This window comes from Lithobates pipiens, unplaced genomic scaffold (genome assembly GCF_037356315.1).
Source record: "Lithobates pipiens isolate NorthernLeopardFrog02 unplaced genomic scaffold, aLitPip1_a1.2 Scaffold_8, whole genome shotgun sequence".
NCBI classification, from domain to species: domain Eukaryota; kingdom Metazoa; phylum Chordata; class Amphibia; order Anura; family Ranidae; genus Lithobates; species Lithobates pipiens.
The window spans coordinates 179,873,414-179,896,179 of NW_027507903.1; the positions used below are offsets into that span (position 1 = coordinate 179,873,414).

Sequence of the window (22,766 nt, forward strand, 5' to 3'; positions counted from 1 at the left end):
ACGTGGTATTTCAGCCAATCACATCACCCTGTACCATGTGATTAGCTGAAGCTAATCCCAGATCACAAGTAATCACAGATGTCATAAATGTAACCCCCCTTAGCCCCCCAGAATACAATAAAGCAGTAAGGAGAATTTCCCCAGCCACCTCGATGGCTTAATGAAAAAAATCAGAGCCGTGTATGATCAGCTTTACACTGGTCTGGCGACACTGGGACTAGTGTGGCAGCAATGAGGAACACTGTTGCTGGTTGCAGTGGTTTGGTGACCCTGTGACCAGTGAGGCTTTTATCGGGACACAGTTGGCTGGCTGCACTGGTATAGTGGCGCTATACTCGTGTGAAAGTGATCAGCGACACAGTGTCTGACTGCAATGGTATAGTGATGCTTTACTGCTGTGGGATCATGGACACTGTGGTTGGATGCAGAGGTATTGTGACTCTCTACTGTATTACTAGTGATTAGGGACACTAGTTGAATGCACTGGCATAGCAGCCACTGACCCTGCTCACTAACCACCCCAGTACAGTGTGATCATAGTAACATTGTACTGAGGTAGCTGGAGATCATGGACACTGCTGTAGAGATAGAGATATATTATATCAATATAAATCACAGTAGGGACTGTAGGAACACTCTGTTTCTGCTGACACAGGGAAATGCTGTTAGAGGAAAAACACTGGCTGCAGCGTGCAGCCTTTGATTACATATATGATTGCTGTGATTAGTCTATGTGCCCTGATCTGTGATCTGCTGTGTCAAAAGCATGCAAAAGTGGCAGGAGCAGGAGGCCGTTTATATACAACAACCGGACAGCAAGTGGTTAAACACTGATCGGATTATATGTAGCTATCAGGTAATTGGACAAAAAAGAAAGCTGCAGGGATATCTTCCTGTAGAACTCCTTCCACAAGGGTTGTAAAGGCTCAAAGTTTTTTACTTTCATACATTCTATACATGAAGGTAAAAAACCTTCTGTGTGGAACACCGCCTCCAGCCACCCCAAATATTTACCTGAGCCCGATCTTGATCCAGCAATGTGCACAATAACCTCAGCTCCATCTCCTCATTGGTCGAGACAACAGCTGTAGCCATTGGCTCCTGCTACTGTCCATTAAATCCAGTGAACCAATGAGGAGAGAGCAGGACGGGGCCGAGTCGTGATCTCTGTGTGTGAATGGACACACAGGAGTGAGCCTGCTCAGTGCCCCCATAGCGAGCTGCTTGATATGGGGGCACTAGGCAGGAGGGAGGGCCCCAGAACACCAGTGGGGGAACCAAGAAGAGGCGGACTGGGGCTGATCTGTGCAAAACCACTGCACTAGGCAGGCAGGTAAAACATGTTTCTTATTTAAAGTGGAACTTTAGTCAATACATTAAGTCTTGCTAGATGACTTCAGGCTGCCCCTTGTGCACGTATAACTATGTAAACCATTAAAAATTAGCATCTATACTGTTTAAAATCCAGCAATACACTGTCTCACCCAGCTCTACACATACTCAGTTGCTCTCCATTTTTAGGCACTGAGTTTATAGAGGCCAATCTGCTGACAAACCTTACGTGGAATTAAACCCTCCTATTCTTTACAGCCAAGGCAGCTGCCTCTGTTTGATCTGCAACTGCCATGCTGATCTGTTATGACAGCCGCCACTTAACGGTTTGACAGGAATGTAACAGTATTTTTAAACCATTAAATTGATGTGTTCAGTTTCACTTTATGATTTAATGCTGTTCAAGGGGCTCTGGGTGTCAATAAAATGGCAGCCTCCAGCAAGAAGAAACAGAAGCAATGCTGGAAGCAATTTACAGAAAACCATAATTCTGGTAGCATAATTAATGTGGTATGTATGTCCTTTCATAAAGAACATTATTTTTTATCAAGTTGTTATGGGTATAAGTTCCGCTTTAAAAACTGAAAAAAATAAAATAAAATAAAAAAACACCTTAAATAACACTTTAAGCCTGGAACTGGAATCTGAAAGGCCTGGTCATCCACCTGGTAGAATTTCAATGTCCAACAGAAACTAAAGACACTAGCAAAAAAAAAAAACTCAGCCTGAAAGTGAAAAGGGGTTATATAGTGGGAACTCCCTGCAAACTTCTTTTTTGTTAATGTACAACAAAATCTGCCTATAAAACAGTTATTTTTAAATAATCTGTTCCTACACACTGTACAAATAGGAATACAATGATAAAAAAATCTTATGAATGCTTAATTACATTAAGGCAAAAGGAAAAGTAAAAAGGGAGGTTAAAATACTTTCAAGTACATCACCTTCACTGTCTAGGTCATCACTGCAGGCAAATACATCTTCAAAACCATCCTGAAGGAATGAATCATCACTTTTATCAAGCAGGTCATCTTCACAACTCAAATCTGAAGATGTGCAGCCATAATAGCGTAAAACCTTCCTTGCTAAAACTGGCGCCAAGTCTGAAAGTAAAAAAACAATACAATATGACATGTTCAATTGGACAAATATACATTTAACAGACCTTAAAGGTTGACCTATACTTCAAGTAGTTGAAACCCCTTACATATACCCAGTGAAGTTACTAGCCTCAGGTTATACACAGAGATTAAACAAATCTTTCTACACAAGTTGTACCTTTTTATCTGTAGTCCTCTCTTCTCTACATGTGTTAAAAGAACAGAATTTATAAAGCTTGTTTGAGCTGTCAAAAAACTGGGCAGGGAGCTGAAATTACACACTGCAGAGCTCAGTGAGGACAGCTCAGAGTTGATTGGAGGTAAAAGACACACCCCTCTTCACACAGCACACAGGAACAGAGCCCAGGCTGCCACTCACAGGCTGCATGTGTGCTGAAGATCCCTCCCGTCACCTTTTGTTCACTTTGTTGCCAGGAAAAATTGTCAGAGGTGATTTATGCTGATAGCAGAGGAACAGGTAACAGACATAAATAGCACTACTATCAGTACTCTGAATTGAGACAGGCACACACTATAGAAGGATATGCTTTGTTCAGCAATAGAGACTAAATTGAGCATGTGCAGCAGGACTGCTCTGACGGTCTTATCTGACCTTGCCAAAAGACCCTGCAAGAGGGGGTGGATTTGTCCATACAGTATCAAAGAGCCTTTTTACACAATACAGAGGATTACCCCTTAAGTTCCATAGTGTGTGTAACAAGGATACTTTACTGCATATACAGTCAGATTCTATTGTTGTGGGGTTAGTAACACTTTAACAAGTCACCCTCCCCCAATATATGAATTCTTCAGTGTTTTCCATTTATCTTTATCTTGTGACACCTCACAGATGCTGCAGAGGTTTTTAGTCTGCCCAAGCTGGGAGGCAGGTTTTAATAGCAGGAAACCCAACTGTACTACATGTCCTGGGCTAACTGACATGGAGAGGGGTTAAGAACTGTGACAATGCCAATAAACCTTTTCCCGCTGCAAGTGCAGTGATTACTTACATGAAAAACACCCTCTAGTCCCACTCCTAGATCACTTTTTTTTGCTATGACTGCTATATCATAGGAAGCATAGGCTAATCAGGCCAACCTGGCTAATTATCTCTAACATTTACTGCATATCCCCAAAAAAGAGAAAGTACTCACAAAAGATAGTTACAAAGAAAATGTGGTCAGTAAACAAATCAACCACTGCATTTTTACAAGGTGAAAACATCCAAAAAGGAATGACAGCACAAAAAAACACCATATAGTTTACAAATTTAGAAACTCATGATTCCAATTTAAACATGCCCTAGAAACCCATGCTAACACCACAACGTTGTATATCCCACCCTCCCTTTAAAGTGGTTCTAAAGGAAAAAGTTTTTTACCTTAGAAGAGAACTACGGACTTTAAAAAAAAGCAAACATTTATACTCACCAAAGTGGATGCAGCATTGGTTCCCCGTCGGCTCTACAGTAAGAACTGACAGATCAAACACCACTGAAATCTCAGTTCTCCCCTCTGCTTTGAGCAGAGAGATGTGACCATCAGTCATAGGCTCTCTGCTCTGCACCTCCAGCACTCACTGGAGTGTGGATTGCTGAGAGACTGAGCCAGATGCTAGTCCAGGCATCTGGGTGGATCCTGACCATATGGTCTGGATCTTTTCAGAACATGGACCAGCTTCGCGACTTCAGCCAACAGCGGACTTTAGTCCACTGTTGGCTGAAAACTGGTCACAGGAGTGATCGAACAGAATGAACTGCACTCCTGTGACCCACAGGAGAAGTATAGCCAAAAAAGCTTTGGCCATACTATTTCTTTAATGTATTCCATGCATTATGGGAGAAAACCTTCTGAAAGCAGCCCCCCCCCCCCCCACCCCCCAAACACTTTAGCCATATCTCAATTGAGCGATGTGCATGAGAGCAGAGTCATTGTCTCCTGCTGCTGTCAGTCATATAGCCAGTTAGGGAGGGAGCAGGTGCAGGGTGAGACCCCAGCTCAGGAGCGAACTGAAAACGTACAGGGAAAAATTAAGCTGATTCTGAGAAACAAATTTCTGCAAGTGAAGTTTAGCCAGCAAAGCAAAAGGAAGAGAGAGAACTGCCAAGCCAATCCTTTAAACAGCTTAGGAATTTATTCAGTATATAGGTATAAAACAGCACTAAAAAGTTGCATGAATAATGATGGAGCACTTGCAGAGTGCTAGAGCAGGTGGGAGCTTCCACGTGTCGTGTCACAGGAGCACCACCGGGAATTCTTGATTGAGGGATCCACGAGTGCCATGTGTTAGCCGCAGCTGGAGCCTCGTGGAGACATCAGCTGTGTGTCTCTTGGTGGAAGTGGTCCAGGGTTGTCAAACTGGGGAGCCGCCCACACACTGGCCAATCAGAAAACATTTTGAAGGCACAGCCATGCCTTCTTCATCAACCAATATTGTGTATGCGTTTCCTCCTAAGTTTAGTCAGCACACTGAGTCAAAGTCTAAAGCGCATTTAGTAATTAAAGTGGTGCTTAAGCCAAAAAAAAAATATTACATTTTTTTTTCATTCTCTAAGGTAAAAAAATTCTTTGCCACTTTCTGTGCCCTGAACACTTAAAATGATTGTAAACCTCATTCATTAAATTTGACCTAAGCACATATATCTGTAGTGTTTACTCATCTCTTTCCACAACTCTAAGTGCCATGTTTGTCTGCTGCTCCATTCCTGTGTTATCAGCAGAGTCACTTCTGACAAGTGCTCTGACACACAAGATTACAGCAGCTGAAAATTTGTGTCAGGGAGGTAGATAAGCAGAGAGCTTGACTATTCAGAATACAGCTCAACATGCTCCTCCATCCCTCTGCCTATGTGGAGTGGGGGTGTGTTTGCCTTTCCTCCAATCAGCTCTCACACAGTGTAAGCGTCGCCTCCACACCCACTGCTGGAAGAGGAGGACATATTTCTAACATCTGCACTTTCTAAAGAGCATAGAAAGGGAAAGACAGCAGATATACGTGTAAAACTTATGTAGGGAGATTTGTTAAATCTCTGTATCATCTGCGGCTATTCACTTCACTGGGTATAGGAGAGGCTTTACAACCACTTAAGCTGAGCCGTGTGTAGATCCAGTACTGTTCCAGCAAGTTCCCATCCAAAATTAAAAACAAAACAAAAAAAAAAGGGTTTTGTCTATAGTTCTAATTTAAGTGTAAAGTAGAATGATGACATCATTTTGTTTCTTTTAATTATACTTGGTTTCACAAAAAGTATATTGTTTGGAAACGGCTTGCATGAGAAAGAAAGAAAACATTTTGCACCAGTCATTGTGTAGTGACTTTGAGGCAGACGTAGCAACTACAAGGCTTACTTTGCACAGTTGGTTTTCAGCAGTCCGTTAAAGCAGTAGCAAAGTTAGCAAGGAAACAAAAGAAATGGGCCCTCCTGCAGGTTTTAATCATAACGTACGAGTATGCACTGCATACTAGCACATTATGACAGACTTACTGACAAGCTGAGCCCTCCAGCGTGGTGCTTCCACATTCGCCTGCCTTCCTTTCAGGTCTTCTACCTTCGAGAACTTGCGCAGCATAGATTACATCGTCCGCTGTCAGGCAGGGGGAACATTTATGACAAAAGAGCACTCTAGGTTCTCTCCAGTTATAAAAGCCCTGCCTGTCAGTGATTTTTCTAACTTGTGACTTTATTACCACTTACTACCACAAGTGAGACTGAATGTTAAAGAAAGAGAGTTGATTTACTAGAGATGATGAGGCTGTTCACTTAGCTTTGTGAAGGCGGTGAAGCTCTGCTGAATGAAATCATTCAGTTACTTCAATGCAAAAAAATAATTTGGTTTCCCTTTAAAAATCCTTTCCTTGGGGGGGGGCGCATGCGCGAGGCTCGACATGGCAGACGCTCTCCCTTAGAGCTCCGCGCTCCTCGCTGCAAGATCGGATCAATATCACTCATCTGAACCCGCATTTTACCACGATATCACCCGGATCACCTTCGAGACAACACTGGCGTCTCCCGGGATGGTACTCACGGGACCGAAAGGCAAGAATAAGCCGAAACCCATCAAAGAAGCCCTGGCCCGGGCTTCTTCCAAAATGGCGGCTAAGGCCTTAGCTAAACACCACGCTGCCTCTTCTGCGGCCTCCGACCAAGCGGACAGTGGCGATGATGACGAATCAGACGCTAACCTTGGTGGGTCTCCACCTCTACCACCTTCAGGTATGTCTCAAACTGCCTTTTTAAAACACATGGAGACTATGCTCCAAAAGGCTCTCAAGACTACATCGGAACAAATAACGGACAGGCTATCACGGGAAATCCGTGAAATAGGTCAGCGTACGGCTGACCTTGAGACAAGAGTTGATGATATGGAGCTTACCCTCCAAGAACACTCTCAAAACTTTTCTGTGTTAAGAGAGGAGAATGCCACCCTACTCTCCCGTTTGGAGGATGCCGAAAATCGCTCCCGCAGGTCCAACCTGCGCTTACGTGGCATCCCGGAATCTGTGGAGGATGTACAATCTTTTACGACCGCACTGTTCCAGGAACTCTCACCCTCCATTCCAATAGAGCGGCTTGAATTTGACAGGATTCATCGTGCCCTCACACGCCGCCAAACGGACGGTCCCCCTCGGGACATTATTGTAAAACTACATTTCTTTCGCACGAAAGAACAGTTGCTGAATGATGCCCGTAAGAAAGAAGAATTGCTCTTCCAAACGCATAAATATCAACTTTTCTCCGACCTGGCTCCGCTGACTATAGCTAAACGTCGTGCCATGAAGCCTCAACTTCAAGTCTTAATGCTGCACCAGCTTAAGTACACTTGGAGGTTCCCCTTCGCCCTGCAATTTACGCACCAGGGCCAGCAGCATTCGTGCTCAACCCCGGAATCCTTACAACATCTGCTGGAATCCCTTCGTCTGACCTTGCCGGTTCAAGTCTCGGAGACTGCGCTACCCCGCACCCCGGCGCGATCCACGGCTCATCCATATTCGGCCACACCGAAGCGCAATCCGCTCGATCCGGCATCTATTCGTAAGGGGACCCCTTCGCGTCGTTCGGAAGATGCCTTCCTCAGCCCGAAGTCCCGCACGCCTCGCTGATTTACCTGAGGGTGCTCCCTCTTTTTTCCTCAGTACTCTCGGAATACCTCCTTGTGGTCCCGACCTCTGGACCTTTATTGTAACCCTACTGTTGCAGCACTTCCACTAACGTTACTTTTTTGTCACCTCGTGTTTGGTATATTTTTTTTTATTTTTTTCTCGTTCTCCACCTTTTCATTTTTATTTTTCATTTTTGTCTTCTCCTCTTGTACTTATTTGATAACGTGCTGCCACCTGGGGGACAGTAGCTGGGTGTGCTTGCGACGCCCTTATTTGGGTGTCCCATGGGGTCTCTATGTCCCCTAGTGGGGATATAGCAATGGTTAAGTTATTTCTATTTTTGATATGTATACTGTTATATACTTCGCTGACTTCATCTGTACGCATATCATTCCAACGCATGTTTTTTTGTCCTCTTTTTATTTACGTTTGTCTCTTTTTTGGTTGGTCTGCTGGGGGGGGGCAGGGGGGGGGGGTTGGGCGGGGGGTGGGGATATGACTTGCTCGTCTCCCCTCCTCTCGTCCCTGCGCCCCTCCCCCTCCCTTTTTTATTGGATGTCTCCTTCCGCGCCTCCTCCGGCACTATACTCAATAAACGGTGATATATGTTTTTTTTAGCCTGCTCCTATTTATGCAACTCGGGGGCTGGCTATTTCTCTCCCCCATTCCCCCTCCTTTTACCCTCCCCCTTTTCCTTCCCTGCTTCCCCATGTTTTTCCTCTCCTCCTATTCCCCTCCCCCCCATCCTTTTTTCCTCCTCCCCTTACCCTTCCCTTGTATTCCCCCCACCCTCCCATTCCCCCTGCCTTCCTTCCCTCCGATCCTTTCTTTATCCCCACCTCCGACCTGGGATAGTTACAAATCCCTTCTATTTAGAAGGCTAAAGATACTGCCGTTTGCCTCTTGTTTAGTTTATGTTACTTTTACTCAAGATGTTGTCCTAACTTTAATTATATGGTTTTCACTGTTAGATCCGCTTGCAGTGGGGAGTTGTCACTGCTCCCCCACCTTCGGTGCTCTCTCTCTTCGGTCGGTCTTCTCTGGCTGTAGAGCTAGCGCACTATTTGGTTGGGCACTACAGATACTCTGTTCAGTTTTTTCTCAATTAATGTGATGCCCTGCGTCTTGTACACCACTTCCTCTCTCTTCTTCTCCCCCCGCTGTCTCTTTTCTCCTTTGTGCTTCCTTATTGCTTTTCTTTCTTCCTTTTTCTCTCCCTTACTGGCCGGGTGGCTCACCCTCCTCTCTTCACCCCACCTTTTTTTTTTATATACTTACCCTTCCCCGCTCACATAGATGGCCCCTTTAAATATAATTTCCCTTAATGTTAAGGGACTTAACTCCCCTCATAAGAGAACTAAGGCCTTTCGCACCTTTGTTTCCCTGGGGGCCGACATTGTTGCCCTTCAGGAAACTAATTTCACTGCCCGTAACACCCCCAAATATTTCAGCTCCCGTTACCCCTTAGTGTATACCGCCTCTGCAGATACTAAACACAGAGGGGTTTTACTTGCTTTCCACCACTCCCTGCCCTTCACATTACAAACAGAGATCAAGGACCCCTCAGGCCGCTATATTATATTGGTGGGCCTTTTACAGGAAGTGGAAACTACGTTTGTCTCCTATTATGCCCCAAATGTCAACCCGATCCCCTTTTTCACCCACCTCCTTCAGGTAGTTAGGACACACTCCAAAGGCACGTTATTTATGTGCGGCGATTCAAATTTGGTACTTCATCCGCATCTGGATAAGTCTCCCTATTCCTCAGATCATTATTCCCCTGCCTCACAACTTCGCAGATTATTGCAACAACACTCCCTTTTGGATTCCTGGAGAGAGTGTAACCCATTGAAGAAAAATTATACCTACTATTCCCCCCCGCACAATTCGTTCTCTAGAATAGACCATATCCTTGTACCAATCGCATCCTCCCCAATCTTACTAAAATCCTCTATACAACCCATCACGTGGTCAGATCACTGCGCTGTTGTAACTACGGTCTCGTCATTAATACCCCGCCCTGACAACAAATCCTGGTGTATGAATGAGGCCCTCCTTACTAACCAGTCTTATTGTCTTGATATTCAAACTGCCCTTAATGACTATCTTCAATTTAATGCTAGTCCTGACATTTCGCCAACCCTCCTCTGGGAAGCCCACAAACCGGTGATCAGAGGTACCTGCATCTCAGTCGCCACTCATCTGAAGCGTGACAAAAAACTCAAATTACAACGGTTGGAGGCTGACTTCCAACGCCAGTTTCTACAATTCCAAGCGACCCCTTCCAATGATAACAAGAAACAGCTTGAAGTAACCAAGTTGGAGCTGGATTTGCTCTTGGCTGAATCTGCGGAGAAAGCTCTCCGCCGGTCCGGCCACAAGATCTACACTAAGGCCAACAAGCCAGACACCTTACTAGCGCTGAGTCTCCGGCGACCAGACCGTATACATAAACCTATTAGACTCCGGCTGGCTAATGGCACTCATACTAGCAACCCTGTTAAGGTGCTTTCTGAATTCCGTAAGCGTCTTGCTAACCTATATGAATCAAAAGGGTCTCTTCCCTCTTCTGAGGCGGAGGTGCTCTTCCAAGATTTATCTATACCTACGTTGCCTGATGCCAGCCGGGAGTCTATAGATAAATCTATCTCGGTGGAGGAGGTCCTTGGCGCCATTAAGTCACTTAAGCCTCATAAACGCCCTGGCCCGGATGGTCTTCCTGCTGTATATTACAAGAAGTTTGCATCTACTCTTGCCCCACTTCTTTCTAAATCTTTCAATGCCCTGCTACGGCAACAATCCCTTGGCCGAGACTCGCTGACTGCCATTATCGCCATGATCCCTAAGCCCAATACAGACCACGCCCTCTGGTCCAACTATAGGCCCATATCCCTTTTAAATGTAGATGTGAAACTACTAGCCAAAATCCTTGCCCTAAGACTCAACCCGATCATTGGAGGCTTGATACATAAGGATCAAGTAGGATTCATTCCTCGCCGTCAGGCTGCCGACAACATACGTCGGGTGGTCCTCCTACAGCACATAGCTATGTCTCGTAAGATTCCCATGCACCTTTTATCCCTTGATATTAGGAAAGCTTTTGATACGGTCTCATGGCCCTATCTTCATTACATTTTGGGACGTTGGGGTTTTGGCCCCAACTTCTTGAAATGGGTAAGTGCTCTATATACTCATCCGCAGGCATTTGTTAAGTACTCGGGCTTCAGTTCGGAGTGTTTCCCAATTAGTAGAGGAACAAGGCAGGGTTGCCCCTTGTCCCCGTTAATATTTGCCTTAGTAATTGAACCCCTTGCTGCCTTAATTAGATCCGATCCCAATATTCAGGGTATAGAGGTCGCTTCCACATATCACAAAATATGCCTTTTCGCTGATGACGCCCTGCTATTCGTTACATCCCCACATGTCTCCCTGCCCAACCTTCTACAACTCCTGTCCAAATTTGCAAGCATATCTGGGTTAGAGGTCAACCAAGAGAAATCTAAAGCCCTTAACGTGTCGCTCCCTCCAGAAGTCCTCGACCTTATAAAAAGTAATTTCCCCTTTCAATGGTCCTCCTCCTCAATTTCCTATTTAGGTATCAAACTAACCAGTGACCCAGCCCACCTATTTCGTTCCAATTATCTCCCAATGTTTAAACACTTGTCCTCCATGCTTGACACCTGGCTGCCTTTACACGTTTCATGGCTGGGGCGGATCGCGGCTGTGAAGATGTCCTTGCTGCCGAAGTTGTTGTATCTGTATAGAGTCCTCCCGGTCGCGATCCCACCTTATTTCCACAGGGCGATCCAGAGTCGGGTATACAAATATATTTGGGGCACCGGGTCCCCCCGAATTTCACGTTCAACTTTGCTCCGCAGTAAGCTCAATGGGGGTCTCGGTGTTCCCAATTTTCTCCGTTATTTTCAGGCTGCACAACTTGCTCAGTTGGCCCTTTACCACGCGAAAACGGAGATCCCTCTCTGGGTGGCTCTGGAGGCAATAGATCTTCATCCTATTCATATCTCCAATCTTTTGTGGCTCCCCGCTAATGTCTGTGGTCCTATTTCTAACCTTATAACCTCACTTTCTATGAAAATCTGGGACAAATTACGCAGACCCTTTAAATTGACCTCCCCGCACTTACCCCTGCTATCTCTTCTTGGCCACCCACTATTCCCTCCCGCATTTTCTCAGCCTGCCTCTTTCCTGGCCTGGTCTCGTGCCGGACTGGAAAGTGTGAGGGACTTCATCTCGAACGGTGTCCTGAAACCCTTTCCATCCATACAAGCCCATTCGCACCTCCCCTCCCGTGAGTGCTTCAGGTACCTCCAAATTTCCCACTTTATCCAAACCCTCTTGGGCTCCCAGAGGGTGATGAACAAATTGTCTATCTTCGAGGATATATGTGACTCAGACCCTCATGCCCCGGGCATAATCTCTAGTCTCTACGCATATCTCACGTCTCCCTCATCCTTGCCACCCTCGTATGTTTCTGCTTGGTCCAAGGACCTATCCTTGGACCTGGATGATAGCGATTGGTCAATGATATGGGCAACTACTAAGCTTTCCTCACAGAATGTTGTTGCACTAGAAGCCAGCTACAAAGTTCTCATGAGATGGTATCTGGTCCCGACCAGAATTGCTAGATATCTACCATCATACTCCCCTAATTGCTTTCGTGGTTGTGACACTGGTGGCACTCACTTGCATATTTGGTGGACATGTCCTGTGGTGCAGCGCTTCTGGGCAATAATATTCCACATGGTTTCAACTTTATTTAACGTGACCCTATCTCCCGACCCATCTCTGGCCCTACTTAATCTTCCACCGCGAGACTTTACTAAATCACAACTGCGTCTCTTTTTGCAACTCACTACAGCTGGCAAGCAGACAATAGCGAAGGCATGGAAGTCCCCATTTCTGCATATTGCGGAAGTTAGGATTAGGGTCACCCAGGCTATGATACACAGCAAAATAGAGGCCACAATAGTGGATAGGATCCCACAACATCTTAGGGTCTGGCGCCCTTGGTTGGACCATTTTCTTCCCCCTGGATTTGATAGACAACTGTTGAAACCCTAAGCTCTGCTCATAAGGTGCCGGGGAAACTCATACCCATTTGCGACACCCTTGAGCCATCTGGTCAGTGCCACCCCCCCTCCCAACCCCTCTCTTCCCTTAGTTCCTTTCCTTCCTCTGTGATCTGTCTCTAGCTCTGGCTCTTCCTCTTATTTCCTCCCTTATCTCTTGTTCTGTCTTGCCTTTCTCCATTTCCCGATATGCTCTTTTGATAATGAGGCTCAACCTACATGTTACGTATATGTTCACTGTTGCCGCAGTAATCTGGGCAGAGCCCCGCCCTCCTATTTTTTCCAGTGTTTACTGGACTCTGCCCTTGTGATACTACTAGTGCTGTGAGTTGTAGGCCCAAGTTCTAATTCGCGCTCTAGCGTGCAGTTCATTTCGTATATCTGAATGTAGCCTGACTCCTTATTGATGTTTGAAACTTTGATGCAATGTGTTTTCTCTTTGGAAATCTGTTTGTAACAGTGACTTTTTGTTCTCTAAGCTTGTTATCAATAAACTATTTGAAAGTAAAAATCCTTTCCTTGGAGTACATCACAGGACAAGCCGCATATTCACGTACATACAGAGTCATGCTGCCACCTTCAGGTGATCGGACATTAGCAAAAAAACAAGGACAGGAAGTCCCTTCCCAGGCATAACCTTTGTTCGTAGGCAAGGCTTTGGTTTCTATTGCAAGCTGCACAGAATGTGGGGCAGGATCTCTATATCATTTTCTCTATTGTACATTACGAGACACAGATCATCTTTACATTATTACCAATAAGGATGTCCAAAAGCCCTGACAATGAGGGGAGGGCAACACGGTAACAAGACAATAGCCCCCAAATAAACAAACAGGTTAGAACCTCATGTAGCATCCTGTTTTCAGGGGCTCTATACATCCACTAGAAAACTAAAAATATGAGTAGAGGACCAAATAGCAGTTCTACAAACTTGAGCTAGCAAAGAAGCCAGATGTTAGCTCAAGAAGTACCCACAAATTGTGGAAGTTTCTCTCCACACCGTAAACCTGAGAAATAAGCAGACAGATTCAAGAGACAATAGATATGAAAGCTGCATGACCCTTCCTTGGGCCTTTCAAAAGTACATGAAGGGAATCCCCACTGATGAAACTCAGAAGTCGACTTCAGGTAACACTTGATAGCATGAATCACATCTAAAGCTTGAAGTAATTTGACCCTCAGGAAGGGATGCTTGGAACAGAAGACTAACACAATGTCCTGGCCAAGATACATCAAAAGCCACCAAGGTAAAAATAAAGGCCATTTAACCATATTGTCACTGTGGAGCACAAGGAACAGTACAGGAAAAGCAGCCAAGGTTGGAACTATGGGAGCTGAAGTAACGGCAACCAGAAATATAACCTTACAAGTCAGAAGCACAAAAGGAATTATCTCCAGATGAGTTGAAAAACAGAATTCAGCAATACAGAAAGTGCCAGTTGAGGACCCACAGAAAACGGAATTCTGACCAGTGGAACAATATGTGTGATGCACCAACAAAACAAAACATGTGACATCACCTGCACCAAGGAACGTGAAGGAATTTGTCTCTTAACCACTTTCAGACCGGACCATTTTGCTGGTAAATGACCAGAGGTCTTTTTACACTTTGGCACTGCGCTGCTTTAACTGGTAATTGCGCGGTCATGCAATGTTGTACCCAAACAAGATTTGCGTCCTTTTCTTCCCACAAATAGAGCTTTCTTTTGATGGTATTTGATTGCCTCTGCGATTTTTATTTTTTGCGATATAAACGTAAAAAGACCGCAAATTTTGAAAAAAAATGATATTTTCTACTTTTTGTTATTAGAAAAATCCAATAAACTCAATTTTAGTCATACATTTAGGCCAAAATGTATTCAGCCACATGTCTTTGGTAAAAAAAAAGTCAATAATTGTATATTTATTGGTTTGCGCAAAAGTTGTCACATCTACAAACTAAGGTACGTTTTCTGGAATTTACGCAGCTTTTAGTTTACGACTGCCTATCTCATTTCTTGAGGTGCTAAAATGGCAGGGCAGTACAAAACCCCCCCAAATGACCCCATTTTGGAAAGTAGACCCCCTAAGGAAATTGATAAGAGGCATGTTGAGCCCATTGAATATTTTATTTTTTTGCCTCAAGCGATTGAATAATGACAAAAAAAAAAATTTTTTTTTTTTTTTACACAAAGTTGTCACTAAATGATATATTGCTCACACATGCTATGGGCGTATGTGAAATGACACCCCAAAATAAATTCTGCTGCTTCTCCTGAGTATGGGGATACCACATATGTGGGACTTTTTGGGAGCCTAGCCGCGTACGGGGCCCCGAAAACCAAGCACCGCCTTCAGGCTTTCTAAGGGCGTACATTTTTGAGTTCACTTCTCACTACCTATTACAGTTTTGAAGGCCATAAAATGCCAAGATGGCACAAAACCCCCACAAATGACCCCATTTTAGAAAGTAGACACCCCAAGCTATTTGCTGAGAGGCATGTTGAGTTCATGGAATATTTTATATTTTGCCACAAGTTGCGGGAAAATTACAAACTTTTTTTTTTTTTTTTTTTTTTTTAACAAAGTTGTCACTAAATGATATATTGCTCATGCATGCCATGGGCATATGTGAAATGACACCCCAAAATAAATTCTGCTGCTTCTCCTGAGTACGGGGATACCACATATGTGGGACTTTTTGGGAGCCTAGCCGCGTACGGGGCCCCGAAAACCAAGCACCGCCTTCAGGCTTTCTAAGGGCGTAATTTTTTGATTTCACTCCTCACTACCTATTACAATTTTGAAGGCCATAAAATGCCAAGATGGCACAAAACCCCCACAAATGACCCCATTTTAGAAAGTAGACACCCCAAGCTATTTGCTGAGAGGCATGTTGAGTCCATGGAATATTTTATATTTTGCCACAAGTTGCGGGAAAATTACAAACTTTTTTTTTTTTTTTTTTTTTTTTTCACAAAGTTGTCACTAAATGATATATTGCTCACGCATGCCATGGGCATATGTGAAATGACACCCCAAAATAAATTCTGCTGCTTCTCCTGAGTATGGGGATACCACATATGTGGGACTTTTTGGGAGCCTAGCCGCGTACGGGGCCCCGAAAACCAAGCACCGCCTTCAGGCTTTCTAAGGGTGTTACAGTTTTGAAGGCCATAAAATGCCAAGATGGCACAAACCCCCCCCAAATGACCCCATTTTGGAAAGTAGACACCCCTAAATTTAGGGGTACACTAGTGAGACTAGGTAATAAATGGCGGGTGCCCTGAAACTATAAAAAAATAACTAACCAACCAGCGTCACCTGTAACAGTTATATGGTGATCACTGGTGAAAGGGTTAACTAGGGGGCAATTAGGGGGCTTTATGCGGTAGTATATGGGGGTCCCTGGCGCTATAAAAAGCTGCAGCGAACCTAAATACCTACCTGCCTAACTAGCGTCACCTGTGACACTAATACAGCGATCAGAAAAACGATCGCTTATTAGGCTGGGTTCACACTGGAGCGATGCGGGAACGCCACGAATGCGCGGCGGGTTCCCGCATCGCATGCCTCCCGGCGGCAGTTCACACTGCCCTATGCGAACTGCTGGGAGTGTCAGTGAAATGTTACTGACACCCCCAGATCAGTTCGCATATCGCAGTGCGATCTGCAAACTCGGATCGCATGGTGTGAACACCCATGCGATCCGATTCTGCTGCGGGCCAAAAAAAGGGTCCCGTGCGAATTTGCGGCGGGTGCGGCGGGTGCGGCGAATGGCTGAACTCGAATCGCACAGAGATCGGATGTGATTTGCACTGCAGTGCGGTGCGAATCACATTCGTTCTCATAAACCGCTGCAATGTGAACCCAGCCTTAGTGACACTGGCGACGGGGGGTGATCACGGGGTTAAACCTTTATTGGGGGGGTTAGGGGGGTACATTAGAACTAAAGGGGGCTAACTCTAACTGCCCTAACAGTTATTACAGTCACAAATGACACCAATGCAAAAAAAAAAAAAAAAAAAAATGACATTGGTGTCACTGTGACTGGGGGGCAGGGGTAATTGGGGGGGTGATCGGGGGGTAAAGGGGGGGTGTGAGTGTGCCTGGCATGTTCTACTGTGTGTGTGAGTGTTGGTGCAACTTACTGATCCGCTCCTCCGTGTCGGAACGAAAAATACCGACACGGAGGAGAGAATACATCACTTCCTCTCCTGTGTTTACATTACAGGAGAGGAAGTGATGTCACCGGGGATTTCTATTCGTCGGGAGCGATCGCGAGGGGGTGGCCATGAATGAATGGCCGTCCCCTCGTCCGGGATCGCTCCCGAACGAATACCGACCGCCGCAGGCACCGGGCGGGGGCCCGATCGGGCCCCCGACCCGCGGGAGGCAAGGGACGTACATGTATGTCCTTATGCCTGCCCGTGCCATTGTACCGACGTACATCGGCGTGCGGCGGTCGGCAACTGGTTAAAAAGGGACCCCCAAGGTCGAAATCTGACCTATGATCAAACTCATGGCCAGTCACAGATAAACTCCAGATTGAAGAAAAGCCAGAATACTCTCTGAAAACTTAAAAGGAGAAAACCTTTAGCCTCATACAAAACAAAACAATATTTCCAAGATCTGTGGTAAATATTCCTTGATGTCACCCTACAAGCTTTCAATAGGGTAGGAATGACCGGAGACCGGATGGAAACCCTAATGCTACATCTTCAACCAACACCCCATGACACCACTCATATTCTACTGTGCTAAATACCACCGGGACCAAAGTCCAATCTTCTTTCACCCCTCATGGAATCCTTTGCAATGCACACCCTAAAATTCAAAAATTTCCTGGCACTCAGAGATTTCAACCTTTGGGCAAACGAGCCCAAAGACCCCATCGCGACTGCCTGCATCAATCAACTAGAAGAACTAGGTCTCCAGCAACTGATAAAGACTCCCACGCATGGGTCAGGACACACCCTGGACCTCATTTTCAAACAAAACATTGACGTCAACATACTCAACATAACATTGCCATGGACGGATCACCATGCCATCAAATTCAAAATCGCTACCAACATCACCAACGAAAAACGGAATCCTGTAACAACGCACTGGACCAAATCGCATAAAAAAACTGTACTCCGAATCCTTCAAATCCACTCTGTCCAACAAGATAACTACAATAACCTTAAACCACTCTACGGAGGAAACACTCAATTCCCTGAACAGGGCATTGCTGCAATCAGCAGACTCGGTAGCACCAAAACGCAGGGCCCTCATCAGGAAGGAAAACTCTGGATGGTTTAATAGCTCCCTCGCCGTACTAAAGCAAGAACGCAGAAGAGCGGAAAGAACATGGAGAAGAAATACCACCGAGGAAAACCACTTTAACTACAAAAGTCTCACAGAGAATTTTCGGAAAGCAATCTTCAAAGCCAAAAAGGACCACTTCTCATATACAATCTCAACGGCCGCAAACCAACCACGGGAACTGTTTAAACTGGTTAATCAATCAATGAATCCGGTGTGCCTAGAACCCCCAGAAAGTGAATCCCAGGATTACTGTGACAAACTGTCTGATTTTTTCATCAATAAAGTCAAAACCATCAGGGAAACAAGTTGTCAGAAGAAAACATCCAACCTCGGCCAGCAAATACATAAAGAGGATGTCTGCACCAACATACCGCAACCGCCAAAATTTTCACTATCCCCAATTACCGTAGACACCGCAAAAAACATAATTAATAAACTGCGTGACATTACCTCACCTATTGACATCATCCCCACAAAACTACTGAAAGAATGCTCCGACATCGTGGCTCCAACCATAACCCACCTCATAAACCGATCACTCCATGAAGGGATTGTTCCCAGCATCCTCAAACAAGGCATTGTCAAACCTCTACTCAGGAAACCAAACCTGGACCCTCAGGATCCAAACAACCGTAGGCCAATTACAAGCCTCAACACCATTTCTAAGATCATGGAGAAAGCTGTAGTACATCAGCTACAACTCCACCTGGATACTCACAAACTCCTGGACCCGCTGCAATCAGGCTTCCGCCCGGGTCATGGAACAGAAACGGCTATCCTCAAGATTTGGGACGACGCCCTCGAAGCAGCAGATGACGGAGAGCCTTGTCTCCACGTACTGCTAGACCTAAGTGCAGCGTTTGATACAGTAGATCACAATACTCTACTCGTCCGCCTCACAGAAGTAGCCGGAGTCCAAGACATAGATCTCCAATGGTTCGCGTCCTTCCTAGGAAATCGGTCACAGACAGTGAAACTAGGAAAATTCCTCTCGGAAACTCGGGCAGTCACCTGCGGAGTCCCTCAAGGCTCTCCTTTTTCCCCCGTTCTCTTCAACATTTACATTCGCCCACTCCTTCAAATCATCAGATGCTCAGATCTCTGCTTCCACTCTTACGCGGACGACACGCAACTTTATTTCAGGATCAATGGAAAAAAAAGATCACCAACAACTTGAAACCTGCCTCAAATCAATAGAGGACTGGATGACCACTAACTCCCTCCAGCTGAACGAATGAAAGACAGAGCTTCTTATCTTACACCCAAATCATAAGCCCGCAAACCAAAACCTCCTGGTCTCCACCAACTGTCTTTGGGCAGACTATCTCCCCAAAGACCAAAGCGAAGAGTCTCGGGGTTATTTCTGACGCACAAATGTCAATGGAAGCGCAAATAGGAGCAGTAGTCAGTGAATCTCACCATCTGCTGCGCATGCTTCACAGACTCATCCCTTTTATCCCAAAGAATGACAAAGCAGTGGTAGTTGGAACAATCATTAATTCACGACTGGACTACGCAAATTCGCTTTATATAAGATTACCACAATATCAACTTGCGCGATTACAACTGATCCAAAACATGGCGGCAAGGCTGATAACAGGAAAAAAACCCTGGGAATCCATCTCTCCTTCACTGAGGAGCTTACATTGGCTAACCATAAAAAAATCGGATCAAGACCCTTTGCCTCACCCACAAATGCGTGCATAGAAAAGCTCCGCAATACCTAATAGAGAAAATAAATCATTACACACCAAACCGCAGTCTTCGATCAGCCAACAAAAACCTCCTCCTTGTGCCCAAAGCCCGGTATAAATCCAAGGGGGATCGGAGATTCGCTGTCCAAGGGCCTCGGCTATGGAATGCTCTACCAATCAACATCCGCCTGGAAGAAAATCTCCTGGCTTTTAGGAAAAAAACTCAAGACCCTCCTCTTTTAGCAGATGATCAATGCTTGCCACCGCGCCTAGAGACGATTCAGTTTGGAGTGTGCGCTATACAAGTATTTCATTCATTCAGCAACTCCCTTATCTCACAAGGCCCTGGCTGTAACAGCCATGCTTTCAAGCCAGCAACTATTAAAAGGAAGGAAGATTGGGCCTTGTGGGAGAAGGTCAGGTTGATACAGAAATTACGATTGTCTACTGAAATATCACAATGTCAGAGCACCTAGTTCTCTTGTGCCAAGAACACTGTTATGCCGCGTACACAGACGATCAGACTATCCGGCGGACTTGGTCCAGCAAACAATCCGCCCGTGTGTGGGCTCCGGCGGACTATTTCTTTCCAAAAGTCTGCAGACTTAGAAAGAAGTTTTGACTCAAAATTTCCGCTGGACTCGGCAGTCCGGTGGACAATCCTCCCATCTGTGCACTAGTCCGGCGGACTTTTGAAATGAACGGACTTGCCCACACATGGAGGAAAGTCAGTTCATTTTGAACGCGGCTCCAGGTAGCCGTGACTAGCGAAGGAGGTCAATGTGGCTGCCTCCATCGGCGAGATTGACACCTCGCTGGCCCCGTCACCTGGTATGGACTTAAAGGGGAAGCCCTACGCTGAAAAAACGGCGTGGGGGTCCCCCCCAAAGTCCATATCAGACCCTTACCCGAACACGCAACCCGGCCAGTCAGGAAAGGGGGTGGGGACGAGCGAGCGCCCCCCCCCCCCCCCCGAGCCGTACCAGGCCGCGTGCCCTCAACATGGGGGGGGCTTTGGGGAAGGGGGGCCCTGCGGCCCCCCCACCCCAAAGCACCTTGTCCCCATGTTGATGAGGACAAGGGCCTCTTCCAGACAACCCTGGCTGTTGGTTGTCAGGGTCTGCGGGCAGGGGGCTTATCAGAATCCAGGAGCCCCCTTTAATAAGGGGGCCCCCAGATACTGGCCCCCCACCGTATGTGAATGGGTATTGGAGTACCATGTACCCCTACCCATTCACCTGGTGAAAAAAAGTGTAAAGAAAAAAACACAACACGTTTTTAAAATAATTTATTGCACAGCTCCGGTGGTCTTCCGTCTTGGGAGGGTCTTCTCGCCGGACTCCTCCGCTATCTTCTGCTAGCTCTTTTACTAGCAGAGGAGCCCGGCTTTCTTTTTAGTCACCGTCGGGGTCTTCTTCCGACTTCGGGGGCTTGTCCCCTTCTTTGGTTCTTCTTGCCAGGCCACCGCTATCTTCTTGTAGCTCTTTTATTAGCGGTGGTCCGGTCTTCTGTCACCGCCTCTTCTTCTGACTTCGGGGGTCTTGTCCCCCTCTTCGGTTCTTCATAGAAATCCTCTTCCATAGGATAAAGTGTGGAGAATTTCTTGGGAGGATAATATCGTTCATCCGGATGTTCTTATTCAGAATGCATAAGCTTTTTAAGCCATGCATGAATAAGAAAAAACATACCCAGATGGGGGAGGTTCTAATGAACCCAATTAGAGGTAGGTTCCTCAAGAGCCTGTGCTGCAGAAAAAAGGTTGAGTAAGGGAGTCCACAAGCAACCTGTCTTGTGACGCTACTCCTTGCATAATAGAATCCTCAGAAGAGGATAAATAAGTATCTTCCAAATATTTGGGAAGATCTACCTGATCCCAAGCCTCCTGTACCTCAATAAGAGGGTCCTGAGCACTAGATGGGAATCTGCTATGTTTAGCCCCACTATAACTAGACATCATAGCATCAATATTCTTTCCAAATTACAAATGGTAGAAGAAAGAAACCTCTTGTATGATATATACAGGGACTGAAGGGTTTATGCAACAACAGTTTCCCCTGATGGCTCAATCTGACCATCCGCATCCCTCTTAGAGGAGGATGACATTCTTTTGCAAATGGATTTAGTTTACAATGAAGAGGAGTTCCTGGCCCCATTACCACATAGTGCCTCTGCTTTTTGCTTCAGGCTATCAGCAAAAAAGAATGTACACTGCGAGACTATAGTCCAGGCGCCATTAGCTGCTATTAATCCTAGCCTGGTAGAGTATACGGTGTCAAAGGGAAATGCTTGTGTCACTAACCTGAACAAACCATCCTCCTCATGTGTCCCTCCACAGCCAGCAGCAGCTACATATACACAGAGCTTAAACACTTCCTCCATGTGTGGCCGGCATCTGACGCCGTTAGCCATGCCCCACACAAATTAAGCCCCCCCTTTCCTTTCAAAGGAAAGCAGTTTCCCACACTCAGGCATCCTGTAAAAATAGACATGGCAGGGGGTAAATGCTCCGCTGAGCAGCCGCGCGTTCTGTTCCTTTTTTTTTTTTTTTATTTAAAGGAAACTGATTTTATGTCATGCCTTTCCTTTTGAAAGGAAAGGGGGGGCTTAAATTTGGTGTGGGGATGGATAACGGCGTCAATATGGGAGGCCACAAGGAGACGCTGAGAGAAGGAGAAATTAAGGCTTCTGTGCTGTTTTTTAGCATCAGGTCAGTGAGTGCTCAATACAGCCCCCAGTGGTGACACATAGCCTTGATAGCATTATAAATAGAAGGAGAAATTCCTGAGAAAATCGCCCTTACCTTTTCCTCGCTGCAGGGTTACCCGAGATAAAAACACAATCTTCAACCTTCACTGTGGGCTCCGAGACCTTTAGAAAATCTTCAGGAACAGGGGAACCTCAGGTTACCCACAATCCTGAACCTGCAAAAGCACCCTGCCAGTAAAAACTGTATGGCCTTACTACCAAAAAGTACTGGATCCCGGAATCCGGCTCTCTAAAGAGAAACGTTCTTCGGACACGAGTCCCGGGTACCATCCATTTAGCCCATGAAAGGACATCAGAACAGATCCGGTCAGCATGGCTAGCCCCAGCAGGGAAGCTTCCAGTGGAGATCAGCACAGCACATCTTCACTCGTGACCAACACCTTAGACACTGG

At 45.8% G+C, this 22,766-nt stretch overlaps 1 protein-coding gene across 3 annotated transcripts in view; it reads right to left on the reverse strand.

Moving 5' to 3' along the window:
- The window catches only part of LRRK2 (leucine rich repeat kinase 2), a 474,491-nt gene that overhangs the window by 267,940 nt on the left and 183,785 nt on the right, over positions 1-22,766 (reverse strand). For all 3 annotated transcript variants that reach the window (XM_077468371.1, XM_077468370.1, XM_077468372.1), the window contains one exon: positions 2,277-2,435. In XM_077468371.1, coding sequence (XP_077324497.1) covers positions 2,277-2,435 — 159 coding nt within the window. The remainder of the gene's footprint in view (positions 1-2,276; positions 2,436-22,766) is intronic.